The following is a 19,707-nucleotide window of genomic DNA, read 5'->3' as shown; positions in this document are numbered from 1 at the left end:
TTACACCTGCCATTCATTGATTCAACATGTATTAATTTATGCCCACCATGTACCAAGTTTAGCTACTGCTGTGAACAAAGTTGTTCAGTCTCTTAAGATTTCGCAGTTTAATGGAAAGAGACAAACTATAAGCAATTAAACAAATTGATAGCTTTATATTTGGTATTAGAAAATAAAACTTGGTAAAATGCACAGAGTGCCAAGGACAAGGGACTAGGCCTTCTTGAGAAACAGCATTCAGGGAAGCCCTCTCTCTGACTTCAGTCAGGAAAAGGAAGACCTGCAGAGGTCTTAGAAAAGGATGTTCCCAAACTGGTGGATCAGCTACTGCAAAGACCCTAATAATGTGAATGAGGTTGACGAATTCAAAGTTTAGAGGAAAGGCTGGATTGCTGAAATACAGTGAACATGAGGGAGTGTGATAATGGATGAGGTTAGGAAATGAGAAAGACCAGATTGTTCAAGAATGACATCCTGGACATGGCCATTGGAGAGAGAAGGCAATTTAATTGAAAAATATCTATTAATTGACACATCAGTATTAGAGTCCTAGGACCTGAAGGTAGAAGTGGACAGTGCAGAAAAACTTCTGTGATCGTATAGCATAGAGTACATACCGAGGGATGTGATAGGGTACAGAGACCAAAAGAGACAATCACACACAGCTTAAGAAGGGCAGCAAGGAAGGGCCATGAGGATGGATTTAACCTAGCATATTTCCTGATTCTTTTTTTTTTTAGATTCCCCTACTTCCCAGGGATTTTCAAAATTAATAATTTAAAAAAGTACAATTGGTAGTACCTGAAACTACCCATATGAAGCAAATTATAAAGCCTTTTTTTTTTGGAATTATTTTTTAGCATTAGTATCCCATGAACATTGATTTTAAAATAGTCACTTAAGAAATTGTAGTTGTCATATACTAGTGCTTATTAGAGTTAGTGGACTCTTATTTTACTTAAAATGTGTTTTAATCAGGTTAACAAACTGTGCCAAAAACGTAACAAACAAAAACCCCCTATTTTCTAGTTAACTTACTTTTGATTTTGATACATTTTAAATTTTTTATTTTTACCCAAAACTTTATAACCCAGTATGCTTTCAAAAGATTTGCCAGTTTCAACAGACTTCTAGCTACCCCTAAAAACAAAAATTACTGGAAAATGCATTACAATCCTAAAATAACTGAAGCAGAATAGTTTTTCAATTATGAATGGCATCAGTTTCATCATTGGGATAGTTTTGCAACCTTCTGAGTTGAGTATTTGCGAGAGAACAGTTCTATTTCATTATCTTCCTCTGCCCATGTTTTTCTGACCCTTCTATCATTTCCCTCTTTTCCCTTCCTCCCTTCCTTCTTTCTTCCCACCAGTTATAGGCTTTTTAAAAGTCACAACTTCTGACATATAAGCATGCAATGTCACTCACTTAAACACACACACATATACACCCACAAAATCTTCTGTAACATTTCTGTAAAATGTCAATAGAGGAGCTGGTTTTGTGGCTCAGTAGTAAAGTGCTGCCTAATATGTGTGAGGCACTGGGTTCAATTCTCAGCACCACATAAAAATAAATTAATGAATAAATAAATAAAATAAAGTTATTGTGTCCATCCACAACTAAAAAAATTTTTTTAATGTCAATAGATAAGAAGTTTATTTTCTTGTTTAATTTTTTTTCATTATATGACTTTTTTAAACATGTACTCTCATGAAGCACTTAATATTCAGTTTATATTAGATATTGATTTTATACACAAAGATCTCTGAATATGCCTATTGTATTATTTTCCATAAAGTGAGATTATTTTTAGCTATATTCACTCATGTACATAGCAATGTGAAGTGACATTACTTGCACAAAATTCATTTAAGGAACCATAAAGACTGTTTTAATCCAGAGACTGTCCAAAAAGTTCTAAGATAATGAAGTTCTCCATTATCATTAATATAGTTTCTCATTAGTGCTAATAATCAACTGAAGTACATAGTCATTCTTAATTATGGTTTTTAAACAAAGACCAGAAATCATATGACTTGATTAGTATTAAATGTGGGGGGAAAAATGTCTTCAGAAGATACGCAGTGAATGTTGCTGTTCACATGGACTGTGAATTTAGGGTCTGCTTAATATGATCAGAGGAATTTGCAAGCACTTATCTTTTATCTCATATGTCATGTAGATTGAGAACATAGAAACACGATACCCATATAAAATATAGAATGACTCCTTCATCTTATGAAATAGGGAATAACATTAAAACCCTTCTTTTAATTGAAACTATGTTTAAAATTTTGCTTTATTAAAATAAGGATTTGGCTCATTAAGGGAAGGAATGTTTCTAAATATCAAGAGTAGGTAGGAATTTCCCTAAACCTGAATCATGTATGTAAGGTTGCCATGGGAACGATGTGCCCCTTTCCCAGTCCTGAACCTTCTTATAGATAATATAATTGGATGCATCTTAGAATCACATTTTCCCCACCTTGTGAGCTGCAGGACTTCAAATTGCATTATTCCACAGCTTTTGGCAATTGCACTTCCAACAATGGACTGGCTAATCCCATTGAGTGACTCTTTGCAAACCCAAGTTTAAGAAATTTCCTTTATTATTTTGATTTTTCAAAGGAACAAAGGTGAGATCTCTAAATTTAAAGGAAATAAAGACCAAGATTTCATTTTTCAGGCTTCATATTACCAAAATAATATGAAGGAAAATATGTATACTCAAAAACATTGAAAAACTTATTTCTCCGCCAATTATTTCCCAATACCAAAAATGACTAATTGTGTTAGATATTTTTTAAAGCCACAAATTGTCTGTTATTAAAGCTCTGTTACAGTGTTTTGCAAAACCATTACCAGCATTGGGTCTGTAGGAGACTCATTTAAACTGGACCTTTCAAGAGCCAAGGAATCTTGTTTCTTCTAGTTTATTATATAATTTGAGCTGTTATGTTTGTTGTGCAATTTTGATGACTTTTGGCAGTGTAGATACCTCATAAATGGGAGAAAAAGAAATTGAGACCAGAAATAGAAAGGATGAAATGCTGCAAAAATTCTTGTCTTGTGGTATTTCCAGTAGCACTTAAAATAACATAAGAAAAAAATACTGTTGTGAAGTGTGTTTAAAAAAGCATTATGACAGCAACAGGAATGTCCTTAAATAGGTACAGATTTGTGTTCTGTACTTCTCTATGCAACTCTTTTGAGGATCAAAGTTTCATTTTAAGTCAGTGGGAGCTCAATATTTAGGCCAACCCTATATGAGTATAGGGCAAGACAAGAATTTTGGGTCAAATGATGGAATTTTTAGTGCCAATTTTCATGCAAATAGTGCTGTCATTTATCTAAAATATAATGATGGTTCTGATCCAATTTTAAGGGAAAGTCTGGGTAATTTTGGTTTGGTTTGGTTTTTCTTGTCTTTTTTCATTAGCATTCATGGAGTTATGCTGAGCTAGAATTCTGACCTATTACATCTGGAATTATAGTTTGAGGACCTGCAACAAAATAAGCGAAGGACAGATCAGTTCTGTAAGATGGATCAGATTAAAAGCATTCCTTTATCAAATGAATTTTAAGTATCTGGCCCTTACTATGCTCCCAACAAATTGTTTATGAGATTAAATATGTGTGTCATAACAACTCGATAATATGAAGTGAACCCTTAGTTATCACTGCTTTTGATTTAGTTTTTACCATATATGTCTTAGCAAAGTGACATGTATTAATATAAAATGACTTAAGATAATGTGTCTGTATAAGAATTTTAGCTTTAAAAAATCAGTAACATATTTTTCATCTATTGTAAGGTAAACTTTTGGGACTTTTGTGTAACCATATTACTTTCTAGAATATGGGACATGTAAAATGAAGCACTGAGAATTAAATTACACAAAAAAAATTCAAGTATGTTTTTAAAAATATTCTTTTAAAATGTTCTTAAGCCCATTTAAGAAACAAGACTCACTTAAAACACACAGTTAATAATATTTAATTTGTTCTGAATGAGATATCTTCTGCTTAAAATAAAATGATATGTTTCTTCACTGATTTATACAATTTTTAGAAATCATGTAATGAACCTCATCCATGGATGGGGTTTCCAGAGGCACTTTCAGAAGATGTCAAAATGTTTATTAAAATTTCTTTAGTATACCTTTTGAGCTGGGCACAATGGTAGAACAGAAAAAGGTTAATGACACACTGTACAATGTAAGGGGGAAGGCAGCCAAAAAATTGAAATGCTGTGGGCTAAGTCCATTCAGTAGTAATATGGAAGAAGCACATACCCTGAGAAGAAATGGGAGAATGGGAGGATAAAGACATGGCTTTCCAAAGACATGAAGTTTAGAACAGTCTTGAGGGACAGCTGTGCTGAGGCACATAGGAATAAGGGATAGGGATATGGATTTCGGCTTAATTTTGAAGAAAGAAGTATGGTAGAAAGTGATGCATCTCTAGAACTTTGTGAGTGAAGTCAAGAGTAATGAAAATGTAAAGATGACAACGTCTTAAAGTCGTGGTCTAATTTCCTTACCATGACCTTCTGCAATCTAATTCCACCTATCTCACTAACCTAATTTACTATGTCTTCTTTTCTCCCATGTCCCAGAAATTTATTTTCCCAATCGATCACTTTCTAATATGTCATGATTTTTTTCACTTCTTTCTGCCGCTCTTTGTGCCACTGTACCTTTCTAGAGTGCTGTGGCCCTCATAATTTCATTTCCCTATCTGGTCTGAATAATCTCTCTCTCTCAACCATCACTCCTATAAAGAACTGGTTGTCCCATAACATGTAACCCCACTCTACAAACATATGTTCTAGAGCATATCAGTGAAGGCTTATAATACTTTGGTCCACTTGTCTTCCTTTATGTGATTGGATGTCCCTTGAGGGCAGGGAGGGATCATATCTTATTCATCCTTAGCACCGAGCACAATACTTGGCCTGTAATCACTGCTGTGCTTCTTTTAGACAAATGAGTAATCAAAGGTCAGTGGCTCACATCATTGGAGGATAATCTCTATGTCTATGCAGAATGAGAAAAATATGTTTGTACCTAGGAAAAATAAAATAATATTACTGTACTATGTAGAGAGGCCTGTACCCACTGAAAGATTATAGAACCTAAAAATTGTTTACCCTGTTAGAGTTTGTTAGACACAATGGATTTAGGAAATATTCCATTCATTGGAGAAATATTATCTGCAGTGAAGCATGCATTACTTACCAGACTCTATTGATCTGAATGAAGTACTCACTGTTTGACTCTATCCTGATTCTGATTGTGGATTGGCTTTTTCAGGTATCTTGAAATTAGGAAAAGCATGCCTTAAAATACTCAGCAATGTTTGGGTCAAGTTTTAATTAATTGGCATTTTATCTTATACATTAGTCTAATGAGTTTATTTACAATGGATCCATATTTGAGTGACTGGCCTCTCTTACATTTGCTATAAAATTAAGTGGATGCTGAAATGAAAGGCAAAGGCTTGTACTAGTATTTTCCAGTTTTGTTATATTGTTTAATTGATAGTCCAAATAAAATTTTAGAAAAGAATACTTTGTCCCCCCACTCTTGATAATCTTTAAAAGATTGTCTTTCTCTGCTTCTCTTTCATGCCAAACAATTCAGCTTGAAGTTGGGAGAGAAATACCTCCTCCATATACAGACTTATTTATTTGCGTTATATATGTGTATATATTTTATATATGTATATGTATTTATATGCATAATATATATTTCATCCAAAGCTGGAAAAGTAAGGAACATAGATTTGTTCTACTTGTCCAAAACAGCATTCAAAATAAGATAAAAATCTAAGGCATATATACTCATTCTTTCTCCTTACTTCGTTCTAAATGGTGTGATCAAAAAAATCTTCTATTTTCCATGTCATTATGGTTGCTTTATAAAATCTTTTATACTATCCAGACTATGAAATGTATTATTCTGGTAATGTTATGGGCTGGGAAAAATTAAACATGAGTCATTACAGCTGAGTTTTACTACACATTAATTATTTTAATTGACTATTTCTTAAATGAATATCTGATAAATCAGTCTTGCAATTCCTCATGCTTCATGACATGCTCAACTCAATACAGACACTTAGGAATCATTATGCTGTGAGAGCTTTAATACAAATTCAAGATCATCATAATTAAAATCAAACTCTTACCTGATACTCAGTTCTAAGCCTTTTCATTTTTTATTTGAATTTTCTTTGGCCTATATCTTGGATTTAATATTATAACATTGATAGGCAGAAGAAATAATCAAGCTAAACATTCTCAATACATTGGGAAAAATATTTTGTCTCCAGGGTATGACATAAAAACTGGCTTTAACTGACTGACATTCTGTATAAATAGTGACCACCTCTTAGAATTCCTTAAAGACATCCTTCCCTCCTGGTCGCTGCCATGAAAACAAAGAATGCCTTAATGACTCCATTGAGGTTATCATTAAATAAAGGAGATTTACAGGCTTCAGCTATAAATCACTATGAAATGGCCTGTGGGTGACCTTTGACACAACTCATTTGAAGTAAACTTGGATGGATTCATAACCTTTGGTCAAGCCAGTAGGTGGGCTAAAGGTCTCCATCCTGTCCTGCATTTCTTATAGGATTGGTTCCTCTCTAATTGACTAGAAATGATTTAGTTGTATGTAAATGACCATGGGTTTTATGTTGAGACAAAACATGTCCATTAAAATCGTAAGTGTTAAGGATGTTTGTAGTGTTTACTTGAAATACTTATTGCAAGTAAATATTTATTTTTTATATAAACCTTAGGTTTTTGTAAAACCTTTTTTTATATGAATACATTTGGAATTGAATTACAACTACTTTGTAAAATATTTCATGATCTATTATAAAATTTTGCCAGTGTCCAGACCAATATTAACCAAACTGAGCACATGCTCCCTATCATATGGGGGTATAAAATTTCTTCAGAATTATGAAAAAATTACATGTTTTCAGTTGTTATTCTGATTTTTCAAAGAACTTGTGGACTAATGATCCTTTCCCCCTTTTGGCAATTTGACTTACTAAAGATATGACTATTGACAAATCTTTAAATGTCTCTAACCTCTATTTCTTTATCTGGGAAATGGGGTTGATGTATTTGCTGTGCAAATAAAATAAGAACAAATATTAAAGTTGCTTTATAATTTGTAAATTTAATTTAAATATTAGGGAATAAAGTAAATAGTATTAGGAAATCACTGCAAGGGAACAACTGTATAATTATTTAAAATTTTAAAAATTTTATAAATATTTAAAATTTTTAAATTTTAACTATAGAACTCATTGAATAGTTGTAAGTTTTGTAATATTCGTTACTCCCATAAATATTCATATAACAAACTGTGTTGGACTATACACATTTATTTCTTCTTTCGAAACTAACTCTCCTCATGACAAAATTGTGTTAAAAACTTTTTGTAATTTGGGGAAGGGAGAAGTTCTTGGTAAAAATAGCATAATTCCTGCATTCAATGAGACATATACTGTCACTTTTATTTGCTTCCTAATAAGTTAATAATAAGATAGGAAAAAATCAATCATAATTGGAAAATAATTATTTTTGATGAATATGTTTTGGAAAGGAAATTAATCTTTTAAGTCACTTTTTTAGGTGTTGGGGGTTGAACTTAGGGTCTCACACATACTGAATACGTGTTCAATCAGTGATCTACATTTCTAGTCCCTTTTTAATAAAATATAATTTCTAATAAAACCACTAATAGTAAATCCCAAAGAGCAAATGTTGTAGCAATCAATGTTCCAACAACTCATGTCTTGACATATAATTATATTTTCAGACTCTTCCAAAAGAGTGGTTGGAGGAACCACGGAATAAGGAAATTATATCTTTATCAAATGTTCTAAGAATTACATTCAAATTAAACAGCTAAAATCCAAAATCCAAATCCAGGTCCTGGACTAGTAAATCAGTTACATTAGTGATAAAGAATTCATTCCAAATAATTAAAAAATAATGAAACACAAAAAAATTTGTTTTGTTTTCAAAAGCACTTCTTTCATAACATTATTTTAGATTACTCACAATGTTTCTTTAACTATTGAAATTCCCAGCAATTTATATTGCCCTAAAATGTTCTGTCATTTAGTGTCTACATACTGCTTTACCTGCTGGAGTACACATTTATTCTCTCCTGCAACCTATGATTCCATTAAGAGTAATGCTAAAAGATTCTTCTGAAACATATTAAAAAATTAATTTACCACACGAATAAAATGTTTTTGCAGGGAAGACTGCACAACTCTTTCAATTCTGTGTTTGGAAAGGAAAAAATCATTAATACTGTTTTTAACCTGAAGAATGACAAATTCGTGTGTGTTAAACCAGGGGAGGTGGGAGAAGGGTTTTGCATTTATTTTTACTTTTCTTGGGATGTTTTACCTTTATTGATCATTGACTCTCTCTTTTTCTCTGTCTGCAATAACTGGAGTGAAAATAGTTTGGAGGTACTAACCTAGCAAAATTTCAAGATAAATGAACAGAAAACCTGTCGCTAAGGAGTTGCTGACAATAGTTTCGTTAGGTGACATCTCTGAGTAGAAAGCAATGAGTCCCAGAGACGTCAGTCCTTCAGCTGCAAGGGGAAAAGAAGGAGAAAAGGGATCAAGGTTCTGAAGACTGGGAAGAACTATAAAATTTAAGCAGTGAGAAAAATTCATTTGAAGAGATTGAAATGTTAGAGGGGTACGTTTTGGTGCGCATATGCTCCTATTTCTTTATCCACAGATCAAAATGACATTTGCTTAGTATTCATTACATGCATGGTATGTAGATATAAACAACTGCTAAATATTTTAATAAAAAATAATAGAAAAACAGACTGTATAGGGACTGATTTATTAATCTTATTTATCTAATTAATGTTTAGTAGTTAATTCTTTTTTTAATTCAAGGCATATGTAAATAAGTTAATATGCTGATTACGTACCCTCAAGAAAGTTGTACTGTAAAGGGTACAAGTCCTCAGAACATTAATGATGATTCCTTTAAACGGAAAAGTTTTCTGAAACTGTTTGAAATCTGATCATTTTGTCATCAACAATTCCAGAAAACAACTTTTCTGGAAATAACAAACACAAGAAAAGGAATAGAGAGAAATGTGATCATTACAGTCAGTAGTACTATGTGCTATCTTAGACTTCCCTAACTTTTTGCCTTTGTCTTCAAATCTTTTATTCACCCCTATATGTATGTAGTCCCATCCTTCTCTAAGGGTCTATGCCTTAGAAAACCTGGCACTCATTCATTTCTCCCAAATATACAACAAAACATCAGTAGCTGTCATGAACTGTCAGGGATCCAGAAAAACATAAGCCCTAAGAGAACCTAAATATTTTTTGAAAAGGAGTTTTGGAGCCTTCTGGAAATCTTTTGAACATTTGATTTCGTTTTGTTTCAAGATCATCAATGTTCCATTAACATTTTCATTGATATATTTTTTTCCTGCATGATAGGCTATTCATACTTCCATATGATATTTTTACCTCTTTTTGATATGAATCCAGTAGATCAGCATGCCATTAATTTGTTTCGACGATGTTTGCATTGTTCTGCTGTCTGTTTGATGTCAGTTCCTTTTGTAGATTCAGTGGAGATACTGGTGTGCTCATTTCATACATTCAGGTACAGGTAGGATGCCACCCACAACACACAGAGAGAGAGCAGTGGAGTTTGATCAGTGTGACTTTCATTTCTTAGAGTTTACTTTGTAAAGCTGTATTGCTCTATGGCCTTCTTTTGTTTGTTTGTGTGAATCCATTCCATCATTTGATAATTTTCTAGTCTTTGTCTCCTTTTTTGGCATATATTTTCAAAAGGAACTAACAGTAAAGTAATAGTGACAAATGATTTGTAATTATTAATTTGAGGATTGATTGGATGCTCCAAAAACATTATATTTGTTATATACAGAGTGACCAAATCTAACTTCTTTAAAGCATTTTTTAAAGCTTTTGGATATTTACATTTAGAGGTTAATAAGAAGAACTGGTGTGGTTATTAACATCAGTTCTTACTGCTCTGCTCTAGACTTCTTTTTAGCTTCTTGATTGGAGAACTGTTATTCATTTAAAAACATAATAGCAATCATCCAGATGTAACATATGCCATAAGGACAAAAATACCATCATTATTGATTTTAAAGTTCTCTCAGGACCAGAGGTTGGAGTCTAAAACCCCATACATTTTATACCGGTTCAGTTCATGTCATAACTGTTTTCATTTAGTCTTATTTTTGACTCATATTCCTCTCATTCTTCCTCTTTTCAAAGATAGAAAAATTTACACTGCAGAATTCCCGAGTGGCTTTTCATCTGATACTGTGGGCTAAAGGACTACTCATACTTCATATGATATCCTTCTAAGTAAATATATGAAAACTATTTATATAGTATATTTTTGGAACATTTTAGAAATAAAAAGTGTGGGTTAGATAGAGAATAATCTAAAATTAAAGTCTGAAAAGCTAAATTGGAAATGTTAAGAGGAAGAGAAGGAAGGAAAATGTAAAATGGAATGCACCTGGCTCTCCAGAGGATTATAAAGAAAGCTGAGGGGTTATAACAAATCACACTGCTTAAGTGTCCTCACAACCAGGCAGCTGGCTTTCCCCAGAGCTTTGGTTCTCAACTAGGGGTAACTGTCCCCCAGGACACATTGGCAATATCTTGGTGTTGTGACTTGGTCAGGAATTCTACAGGCACCCTGGGAGAGTCCAGGGATGCTGATAAGCATCCTGCAGCAGAGGAAAGTCACTCAATATAAAGAAATATTCAGCCTTTTAGTGTTGAGGTTGATCAGGTGATCCATCAAACAGGAAGATAGATGTCTTTTATGTATATTTTTAATCAATTTTTTTGGTACTGGAGATTGAACTCAGGGGCACTTAATCACTGAGCCACATCCCCAGCCCTTTTTTTGTATTTGTATTGGTCTCACTGGGTTGCTTAGCACCTCTCCATTGCTGAGGCTAGCTTTGAATTCTTAGTCCTCCTGCCTCAGCCTCCCAAGCTGCTGGGATTATAGACATATGCCACCATGCTCATTTGTGGATGTCTTTTATGACCTAGCCTCAGAAGTCAAGTCTGCCATTTCTGCAATATCCTACTGGTTATATAGATCAACTCTATTCATTGTGGGAGAATTCTACACAGGGGTTTAAATACCAGAAGGCAAGAACTATGGGGGCTAACTTGGGTGGGTATCACAGAAGGACTGTGGAAAGATAGCATTATTTGGATGAAAGTATTTCAGAGCCTTGTTTTTCCAAAATTAAAAAATGAATGTGAAATATGATACTCCAGAACTTTATTCTTTCCTCTGTTAGGTTTAATATATATATATATATATTATATAATATATTATTATATATTTATATTAAATATTATGTACTATATAGTAATATATTATATATTATATATTTATTTAATATATTTATATATATGTGTATGTGTAATTTATAGGATTGAGGCATTAAATTAACTAAATCAGAAAACAAAGAAAATATTAACATAGTAGCAGAGAGGAACAGAGGGCATTTTAAACAGCTAATTAAATAATGAATACTATTTGAATACCTTTAAATTAATTATGGACCAATGATTCAAATGTAAAAAAAGTGGAATTAGCAGATTGAAGCAAATGTCCCACAATCAACACTACTAACATCTGCTTTTAAGAGAGACAAGTATACATAAAGCAAAAGTATAAAATGACAAAATAAGGAAGCCAAATGAGAAACTGGAACATAGTACCCTGAGCTAAATAACTTAAGACTTGCATTTAAACGAAGATCAGTTCTAAGGGTAGCATCACAGCAAAAACATACCTGTTAAGAATTCCTGGAGCTCTATCCACCTGGATAAAAAGGCATTTAGCAATTTGTATATCTGAAAGTAAGCATCAGATCATGAAAAGAGGACTTGATTTGTAGGAACCCACTTATCAAGTATGGAGTTGGATCAGACACAAATTAGTAGGATTCCTAATTTGTCAGGGACTACAGAAATAATTTTGAGTTACAACTTTCTTTATATTATTTTGATTGACTCTCACAGATACATGTAAACCCTTTCTCCTTCTCCCTCATGAAGGAGAGAGGAGCAGGTACATGCCAATCTTGTTGCAGGTCCTCATGCTATTTGTTTTGTTTCTTCTCCTCTAATAAAACTTCTACTGAACTGTAGAAGAGCAATGCCTTGCTGGGTGGGAGGGGTGAAAGGGGCTCCCACAGTGAACAATCTGGGTGGAACAAAGGATGAATGTGAGCACAGGTAGGGGAGAGAGGCACAGCAGCAGCGCACATACACGATTCAGTCTGTCATGTAACTTCCCTACTTAATATAATAAGATTATTTCATCAGAGAGGATAATAGCCACAGCTTGATTAATTGTGCAACATGTTTCACGAATGTCTTTACTCTTCTCCATATGTTATGATTGCTACTTACTTCACATGAGTATTTATGATAAATATGGGAACAATCGTACTTTTTAAACCATGCAGATGTGCCTGAAATGTGTGTGTGTGTGTGTATTTCTTCCAATCACTGTACGGCTATTAAATAATTGAAGTATTTTTATAAAAGAGACAATATGTTGAATGTATAGACAGTCTTTGAGGAGTTCAATTCCACATACATGTATATTTACAGTCTAAATAAAAAGTAAATGCACCTTTTTGCTTCTTTATGACTCACCACAAAAATCCAATGTCTCAAAGTCGCATGTCTAGTCATTGAATTGCATTTTTCTAGTGTTTAGCATATAATAGCCATTAATAAAGAGTTGAGAAACCATTCAGTAAATGATAAATGAATAGATGGATGGTTGATTAAGTAAGTTTATGTATTCTTGTCTGTAGCCATTGGAATGATGTAAATTTAACTGCCAAGTAAATGTTTGATTTTTCAATAATTAATTAATATAGGTAAATATTGAATGAAGTAGAATTTCAAGATAACTGATATGACATTAACCAAACCAGCAGCTGGATAATAAAGAATAAAGATGTAAATAAAGTTGAAATTTTTATTCTGAAGAGTGTAATCATTTGCACATCATCAGTGGGGCACACTATGGTCCCACAACTCAGTTATGGGTGTATTTCCATATTGTGAAGAATAAGGATAAAAATAAGAAGAAGTTAGTGAGTGCCTGTAGGTACTGGTATCCCTAATTCTATTTCTCTGATAAAACTCCCTAACAAAGAAATGAAAGACTAAGTAATACAAAGAGAGAAAAATAACTCTCCAGGATTTTGAAGAATGCCTATTCTTTAATAAATTATGCTTGATTTTCCTAAGCCATTTGATCTTCGAGTAAGATAAAATTATGAATATTATACAGTTATGTTAACCTAATGTGTTTTCTAAAATAACTTATTTGAAAGTCATCTGAATAAAATGTGTTTTACTTTTATACAGTTCTTCTACAGTGTTTATGTGGAATAATCCATGAGTCCATGATACAATTGGAATTTCTTTAGTACATCAAAGGTTACGTAATTGTGTCACACTCTTTTCTTTATGTGTTTTATTTATTCATCTGTGTGGGGGATTGTCATTGGCTGGGATACAAATTAATTAGAGCCTCCACAATATTTCTTCTCCTGTGGCCAGAAGCTCCTGTTGAGTGAAATGTCACATTCATACAAGTCATGATACCTATGAGAAAATGGAAAAAGCATAACTCTATGTTTATTTGGTTTTCACTTGCTCTACATTTCATCTTAGGTAAGATTAGCCAGTAGTTTATTAGAAGTTATATTTGCAATTGGTTTCTAAAATATGTATTTAGAGATACAAAGATTTTTTTTGTACCATGTATGGTGTGCATGAACCCTTGGGACTTTTCTCAAAGAATAGACTAATCAAACAACCTTTTAGTAATACCAAAGGAAAATTTTAATTCTGTAGGATATAGAAAATAGAGAACACAAAAAGTAGTCAATAGTTTGTGCCTTAACTGTTTAACCAAGGTGTAAAATAGTAAATGTGCGCATTAGTTCATTTTAACATATGTGTCTTACCCTTGATATGATTTGTTACCTGATAGAAGTATATGGTTAGGTCTGAATTTCAGAAGTTATGTTCCATCAGTGTCTTTTTAAATTTAGGACTAAATTCGTCACATGAATTAAAAGAATATTATAAGTTTAGTCCAAACCTGGATTTCACTAGAACTTTCTGTACTTTAGTTTCCTCCATGAGATCATTAATTAATTCATAATATTGAAGATTAAATGAATGATTTAGAATATTTATAATGAAATCTGTAAATATAAATAATAGCCTGGTTAAAACATGTTTAGCTTACATTTTTCAATTTAAATAATTTATACTTATCACACAGAAATTTGAAGTTATTCAACACACATGTATGAAGATACAAACACCACTTTATATATAAATGAAAAATGCTATTTTCAAAAGTTTCACTTGGTAATCTCATTTAATAATTGGGCAAGTAATTAAAAGGAAATTGCTTTATTCAGTGCCTGATGATATACCAGATAGAAATGCTTTTTCCAATGCTTTCCTGACCTTGAAATTTACTTATATTCTTTCTTATTATATAAATTATTTACTTGTATTTTTAAATCTGTGTTTTATTTGTAGGAGTAGGGGTTAATCATTCTAAGTCTTCAAATTCCTCTATTATGTAAAACAACAAAGTAGAAAAATTTGTATCTTCAGTGTTCATTGCTTATGTTCACAACTATGAAAATGCATGCCATAAATAGTCCATGTCCCTTTTATAATTAAGGTTCTTTAAATTTTCATCTAGTCAAGTGAAATATAATTAATAGAAAGCGGAAAACTGTAATTTTTGTATTCTTAATGAATAATAGGCATTGGGTATAGTATCTCTGCAGTAAATTATTAAAGAACCAAATTGTGAAATAATATCATATACTGAGTCAAAATTATTTATACAGTTACCATTATAAGGATCAAGCATATGAGTTCTTATTAAAATATACAATTAGCTCCATCACACGATGGGAAAGAATAAAAGGGCAATTTTGAACGACATTTATATCAACTTTGGAACTGTCAACCTCTATTATGTCCTTGGGGCCCTGCACTTTTTGGCTTTCAGACATCTGTGCTGCCTTGAGTAAAGAATATTAAGCATTCCAGTGGGTCTCTTGCTTTAATAAATGCTTTGAATACTCATCTTTCAGCATGAATGTACAATAGTTCTTAGTGCTTAAAGCTAAGACATGTGGCATTTCACCCCTCAGCCTCCAAGCCTCCATCATCTTCATCAACAGCACCACTCCCTGTGTGTACACACTCATACACTATTTCTCCTCTGCTCATAAATCCCCCCTATTCCAACTCTGAGAATACATTCTTTCCTCTTATTTTTCTGCACAGTCAAGTGAAACAGCTACCTTTAAATTCTTGAAGCATTCCTCAAAACTTTTCCAGAAGTTGTCCATCCTGTCAAAAAGTTGCTAGTTCACACGGAGGCTAGCAAACAGGTACAATTTGTGGTAGGGCAGAGTGCCTGGAATATTTCCAGTTGCATACTGATTAGTCCATGAAGTCCCTATGTGGCAATCTGAATATTTAAACCTAATGAAGATCTGAATTCTAATTCTGATTGCTCCACAGAATCTCAGTAGCATTTGCTTTATTATGCATATCAATGTCTCCAGGTTTTATTATTAGCATAGATGTCCCAATCAAATTTTAAAGATTCAGGTACTATTACGTATTTTAATTGTTATTTCCTTATATGGAGGAAGGTTTTAAAAAAGGTTTTGAAACCTAATGAAACTTTTTTAATAGTCTCCCTATATAAGCCAGTTGCTCTCAAACTTCAGTGTGCATCAGAATGACCTGGGAATGCTAATTCAAACACAGGTTTATTGGGACCCACCCCTTATTTTACTTCTTACCAAGATTCTGTGAATCAATATAAATTTGGTATAATGGTCAGTCATTTTTTTTGTATTTCACATGACACTAGATTGCCAACTCAGTTATCTCATGAATTTTTCAAATCACTATTATTTTCTCTTAAACAACAAAAAAGAAGTTTCAAGAGCAGTTTCTCCTAGTCTGTTCATGAGTTTCCTAAGTGTTCCTAACAAAAGAATTTTTTAAAAAAAACCCTAATAATAAACTTAAATATGTAAACTTGAAATAGATATCATTTTATACCAAGGACTTGTTTTTTGTTGTTGTTGTTGGGACTGAATTGAACCCAAGGAAGCTTTACCACTGAACTACCTGCCCAGACCTTTTTATTCTTTATTTTTTCCTTTGAAACAAGGTCTTGCTCAGTGACTGAGAGTTTCAATAAGATGCTGAGGCTCAACTTGAAGTGGTTCTCCTGCTTCAACCTCCTGAGATTCTGGGATTATAGGCATGTGTCACCATACCTGGCTCCATTTTACCATTTTTTGTAAAATAATTTATTTCAGTGGTTTTTTTTGGTAAATATGTACATAAGATTTTTGTATATGTTAATTAAAATGTCTCCATGTCACCTAATTACCTGTTTGATTAAAAATCATTCTCCTTTAAACAAGTTATCCTGCTATTAGTAAATATTTTATGTTCTTAACTCAAGAAATAGTAACTAAATGGAAGCTAAATTTTTATTCTACCATAGTACCAATGTAAACTTGGATGTAATATAAACAACCATATACAAATAAGTGGCACAATATTCCTATTTTACAGCACAGAAAAGGAATAAAACAACTTTCTCTGTAATGATAAGAAAGTGATGTGATAATGATATTATCTGATCCTTATATGCTGCAATAGAAATTTTGGTGATATTGTATTCATAAAATCATGTATGAAATTACCTAAGGACTAAATAGAAAGGCCTTAAATAGAGTTTTAATTATTCAGGCATAGAAAAATTGGAAATCACCAACCATGCTGAACGGACCTCATCTTAGTCTTCATGCCACATATATCATGCTCTAAAGTATCAAGAAAAAAAACTGGGTTTCAAAAGCATGCTGTTACATGTTTAGACCAGTGTCACATGTAAATAAATAGTGTGTATTTGAATAATGTTAATTATGCTTATTTTCCTTTTTAAATAAAATCCAGAAGTGTTTCTGAGAAACCTAGGGGAAGTGATCATTTTCTAAGAAAGGTAGAAAATTTTCCTCTATTTTGTAATTAATTTGGAGAGCAGTGCTGAGAGCTGCACAACCATTTAAGTCATCCTTCCGTCACAGATGTTCTAGGTACTCTGCCCAAGCAACCAGGATACAAAGGTGCTTAAGATTCAAACCCTGTTGTTTGGAGGTTTAAAAAAAAAAACAGAAACAAAAAAATCACCTACCTGTATCATAATTTTATAAGAACTGTAATGTCTCTCAATAAATATGAATAGTATAAAGAATAACAAGATTATTTCTTACAGGTTACATCAAGTATGTGCCTTCAGTGCACATGGAGGTCATGTGTCCTTTCCCTTATACAACAGGGGCTTTATAATATGTAGTTGAAAGTGGCACTGTGTTGACAGCTAACCAAATACAATAATGTTCAGATTGAATGTTAAGATCAGTGATTGGTAGAGTATTTGATGGGAAATGACAGGCTGTATACCTGTGTTTTTCTAGACATTTTTGATCAGCCTTTCCTTATCACAGCTCATGTTCTAATAATCATTGCAGGATGAAGTGGCACAGCCACTGAACCTATCAGCTAAACCCAAGACCTCTGATGGCAAATCACCCACATCACCCACCTCTCCCCATATGCCAGCTCTGAGAATAAACAGTGGGGCAGGCCCCCTCAAAGCCTCTGTCCCAGCAGCATTAGCTAGTCCTTCAGCCAGAGTTAGCACAATAGGTAAGTTCTGTTTCTTTTGTTCTTGCTGATTTTCTGTTTGTAGCAATTGATTGAAATCATCTTTAATGGCATATCACTCATACCCTGTGCATGGCTTGAACTCAATAGTAGACTTTCATTTTAAAGAACCACACAGGTCTGCTTTAAACATGCAAGTGTAATTTCTAACTGAAGTCCAAGTTATAATGTCCCCTTGAAATCAAATTGTACTCGTTATATTTATGTATGTAACTTATGTCTGCAATTTTATTAAAAAGAGATCTAAATGACTAATCATAGTAAGCAGTGACTCCAGAATGTCGTTGTTAGATGAGTTGCCTTTTCCATCACTGAAATTTATTTCCATTTTTTGTGATGTATACAAAGTATATATAATGATGAAATGCATTCTACCTGGATCGGCAATCAACCATTATTATGTGAAGTTAATTCCATTCCATTCTGCTTAAAAATCCTGATTGAACACACCAAAATATTATAGTGATGCCTTCACTTCTTTGTAAGTGTAATTTCAGTTGAGTAAATAAACATTAAAGAATGCTTCCATAATCTGACAAAAAATACAAGAATCTTTATTTTGTTATTATAAAGAAGAATATTAATACTCAATCCAGCACACTTTTGTTGATATGTTTATTACATCATCTTATTATGAGAAGGCTAGCACAGACTGGCCCTCCAGTAGCCAGCTCATGGTTTAGGTGGGGAGGAGTAACCTGTCCTATAGTACAAGTCAGGTGTAATAAGTGCTACTCTGCAGTGGCAATCTTATGTTTGGAGGACTGTTGGATTCTCATTGAGAAGTGTCAAGAAAGACCAAATTGAAGATATCATAATTGAATCTGACTTTTGAGGAGAAGCTGTATTTGTAGGCTTTCTAGGTGCTAGAAAAAGAATACTACACATTTCTAAGAAATGCACCAATTTAACTACGGAATAAATATGTGGTAGAAAATGACGAAAGCAAAAGCTGAAAGCCTCAGATTCAATACTTTGCTAAGAGATTTTGACTTTTTCTATAGGAAGCAATGTAATCAGAATTTTTTGAAGAGTACTGGCAACAGAAAGATAACTGAAATCAAGAAAACCATTGTTTTAGGATAGGATGAGAGTAGGCTACATGAGACAGAAATAGACAATGATAAAAAAAGCAAAGGACAAAACAGATTGAAGAGATAGTAGTGTCATAACACATTAACCATCAATATATCTGGAGAGGTTCCAGTTGAAGACAGAAGACTCTAGGATTTTGAATTTTTTTAAATAATAAGGTTTGTGCCTTATTATGAAAGAGAAGACCAAAACGGGACAAAATTTGGGGGAATACATATAAAAATTTAATATATGTGGAATTCGAAACAAGGAACCATTTAAGTATTGATGTCAGGAGGTAACTGTGAATATAAAACTACTATGTAAATAAGGTGCTAACATTTTACATATGGAAATCATTCCTTGAAGCCAGGAGAGAAAAGTTCACCAGAAAAGAGTATGTCTGGTAAGAAGAAAAAGCAGGTGAAGAATCATTGGTGCTATCTAGTGAATTCTTTTTCTATTGCTGCTTTAAATAAACCTAAAATTTAACCCCTTAAAACAACCATTATTTACAATCTCACAGTTTCTAAGGGTCAACTCTTAGTTAATTCTAACTTAGACTGTGTCATATAATTACAGTCAGGATGTTGGCCAGAACTGTAGTCATCTGTGGCCTTTACTTGGGATGGATATCCTTGGTCAAGATGCCGTGGGTTCATGGCTATTATCTGGAGACCAAAGTTCTTTGCCACACGGGTCTGTCCCTAG

The 19,707-nt window shown here is 33.0% G+C and overlaps 1 protein-coding gene across 16 annotated transcripts in view; it reads left to right on the top strand.

The window, feature by feature from the left end:
* Positions 1-19,707, top strand: part of SOX5 (SRY-box transcription factor 5) — a 955,660-nt gene that overhangs the window by 894,626 nt on the left and 41,327 nt on the right. For all 16 annotated transcript variants that reach the window (XM_079142036.1, XM_079142038.1, XM_079142034.1 and 13 more), the window contains one exon: positions 17,727-17,904. In XM_079142036.1, the coding sequence (XP_078998162.1) occupies positions 17,727-17,904 (178 nt within the window). The remainder of the gene's footprint in view (positions 1-17,726; positions 17,905-19,707) is intronic.

Source organism: Sciurus vulgaris (assembly GCF_902686455.1).
Source record: "Sciurus vulgaris genome assembly, chromosome: 5".
NCBI lineage: Eukaryota > Metazoa > Chordata > Mammalia > Rodentia > Sciuridae > Sciurus > Sciurus vulgaris.
This window is presented reverse-complemented; position numbering and strand designations above follow the sequence as displayed.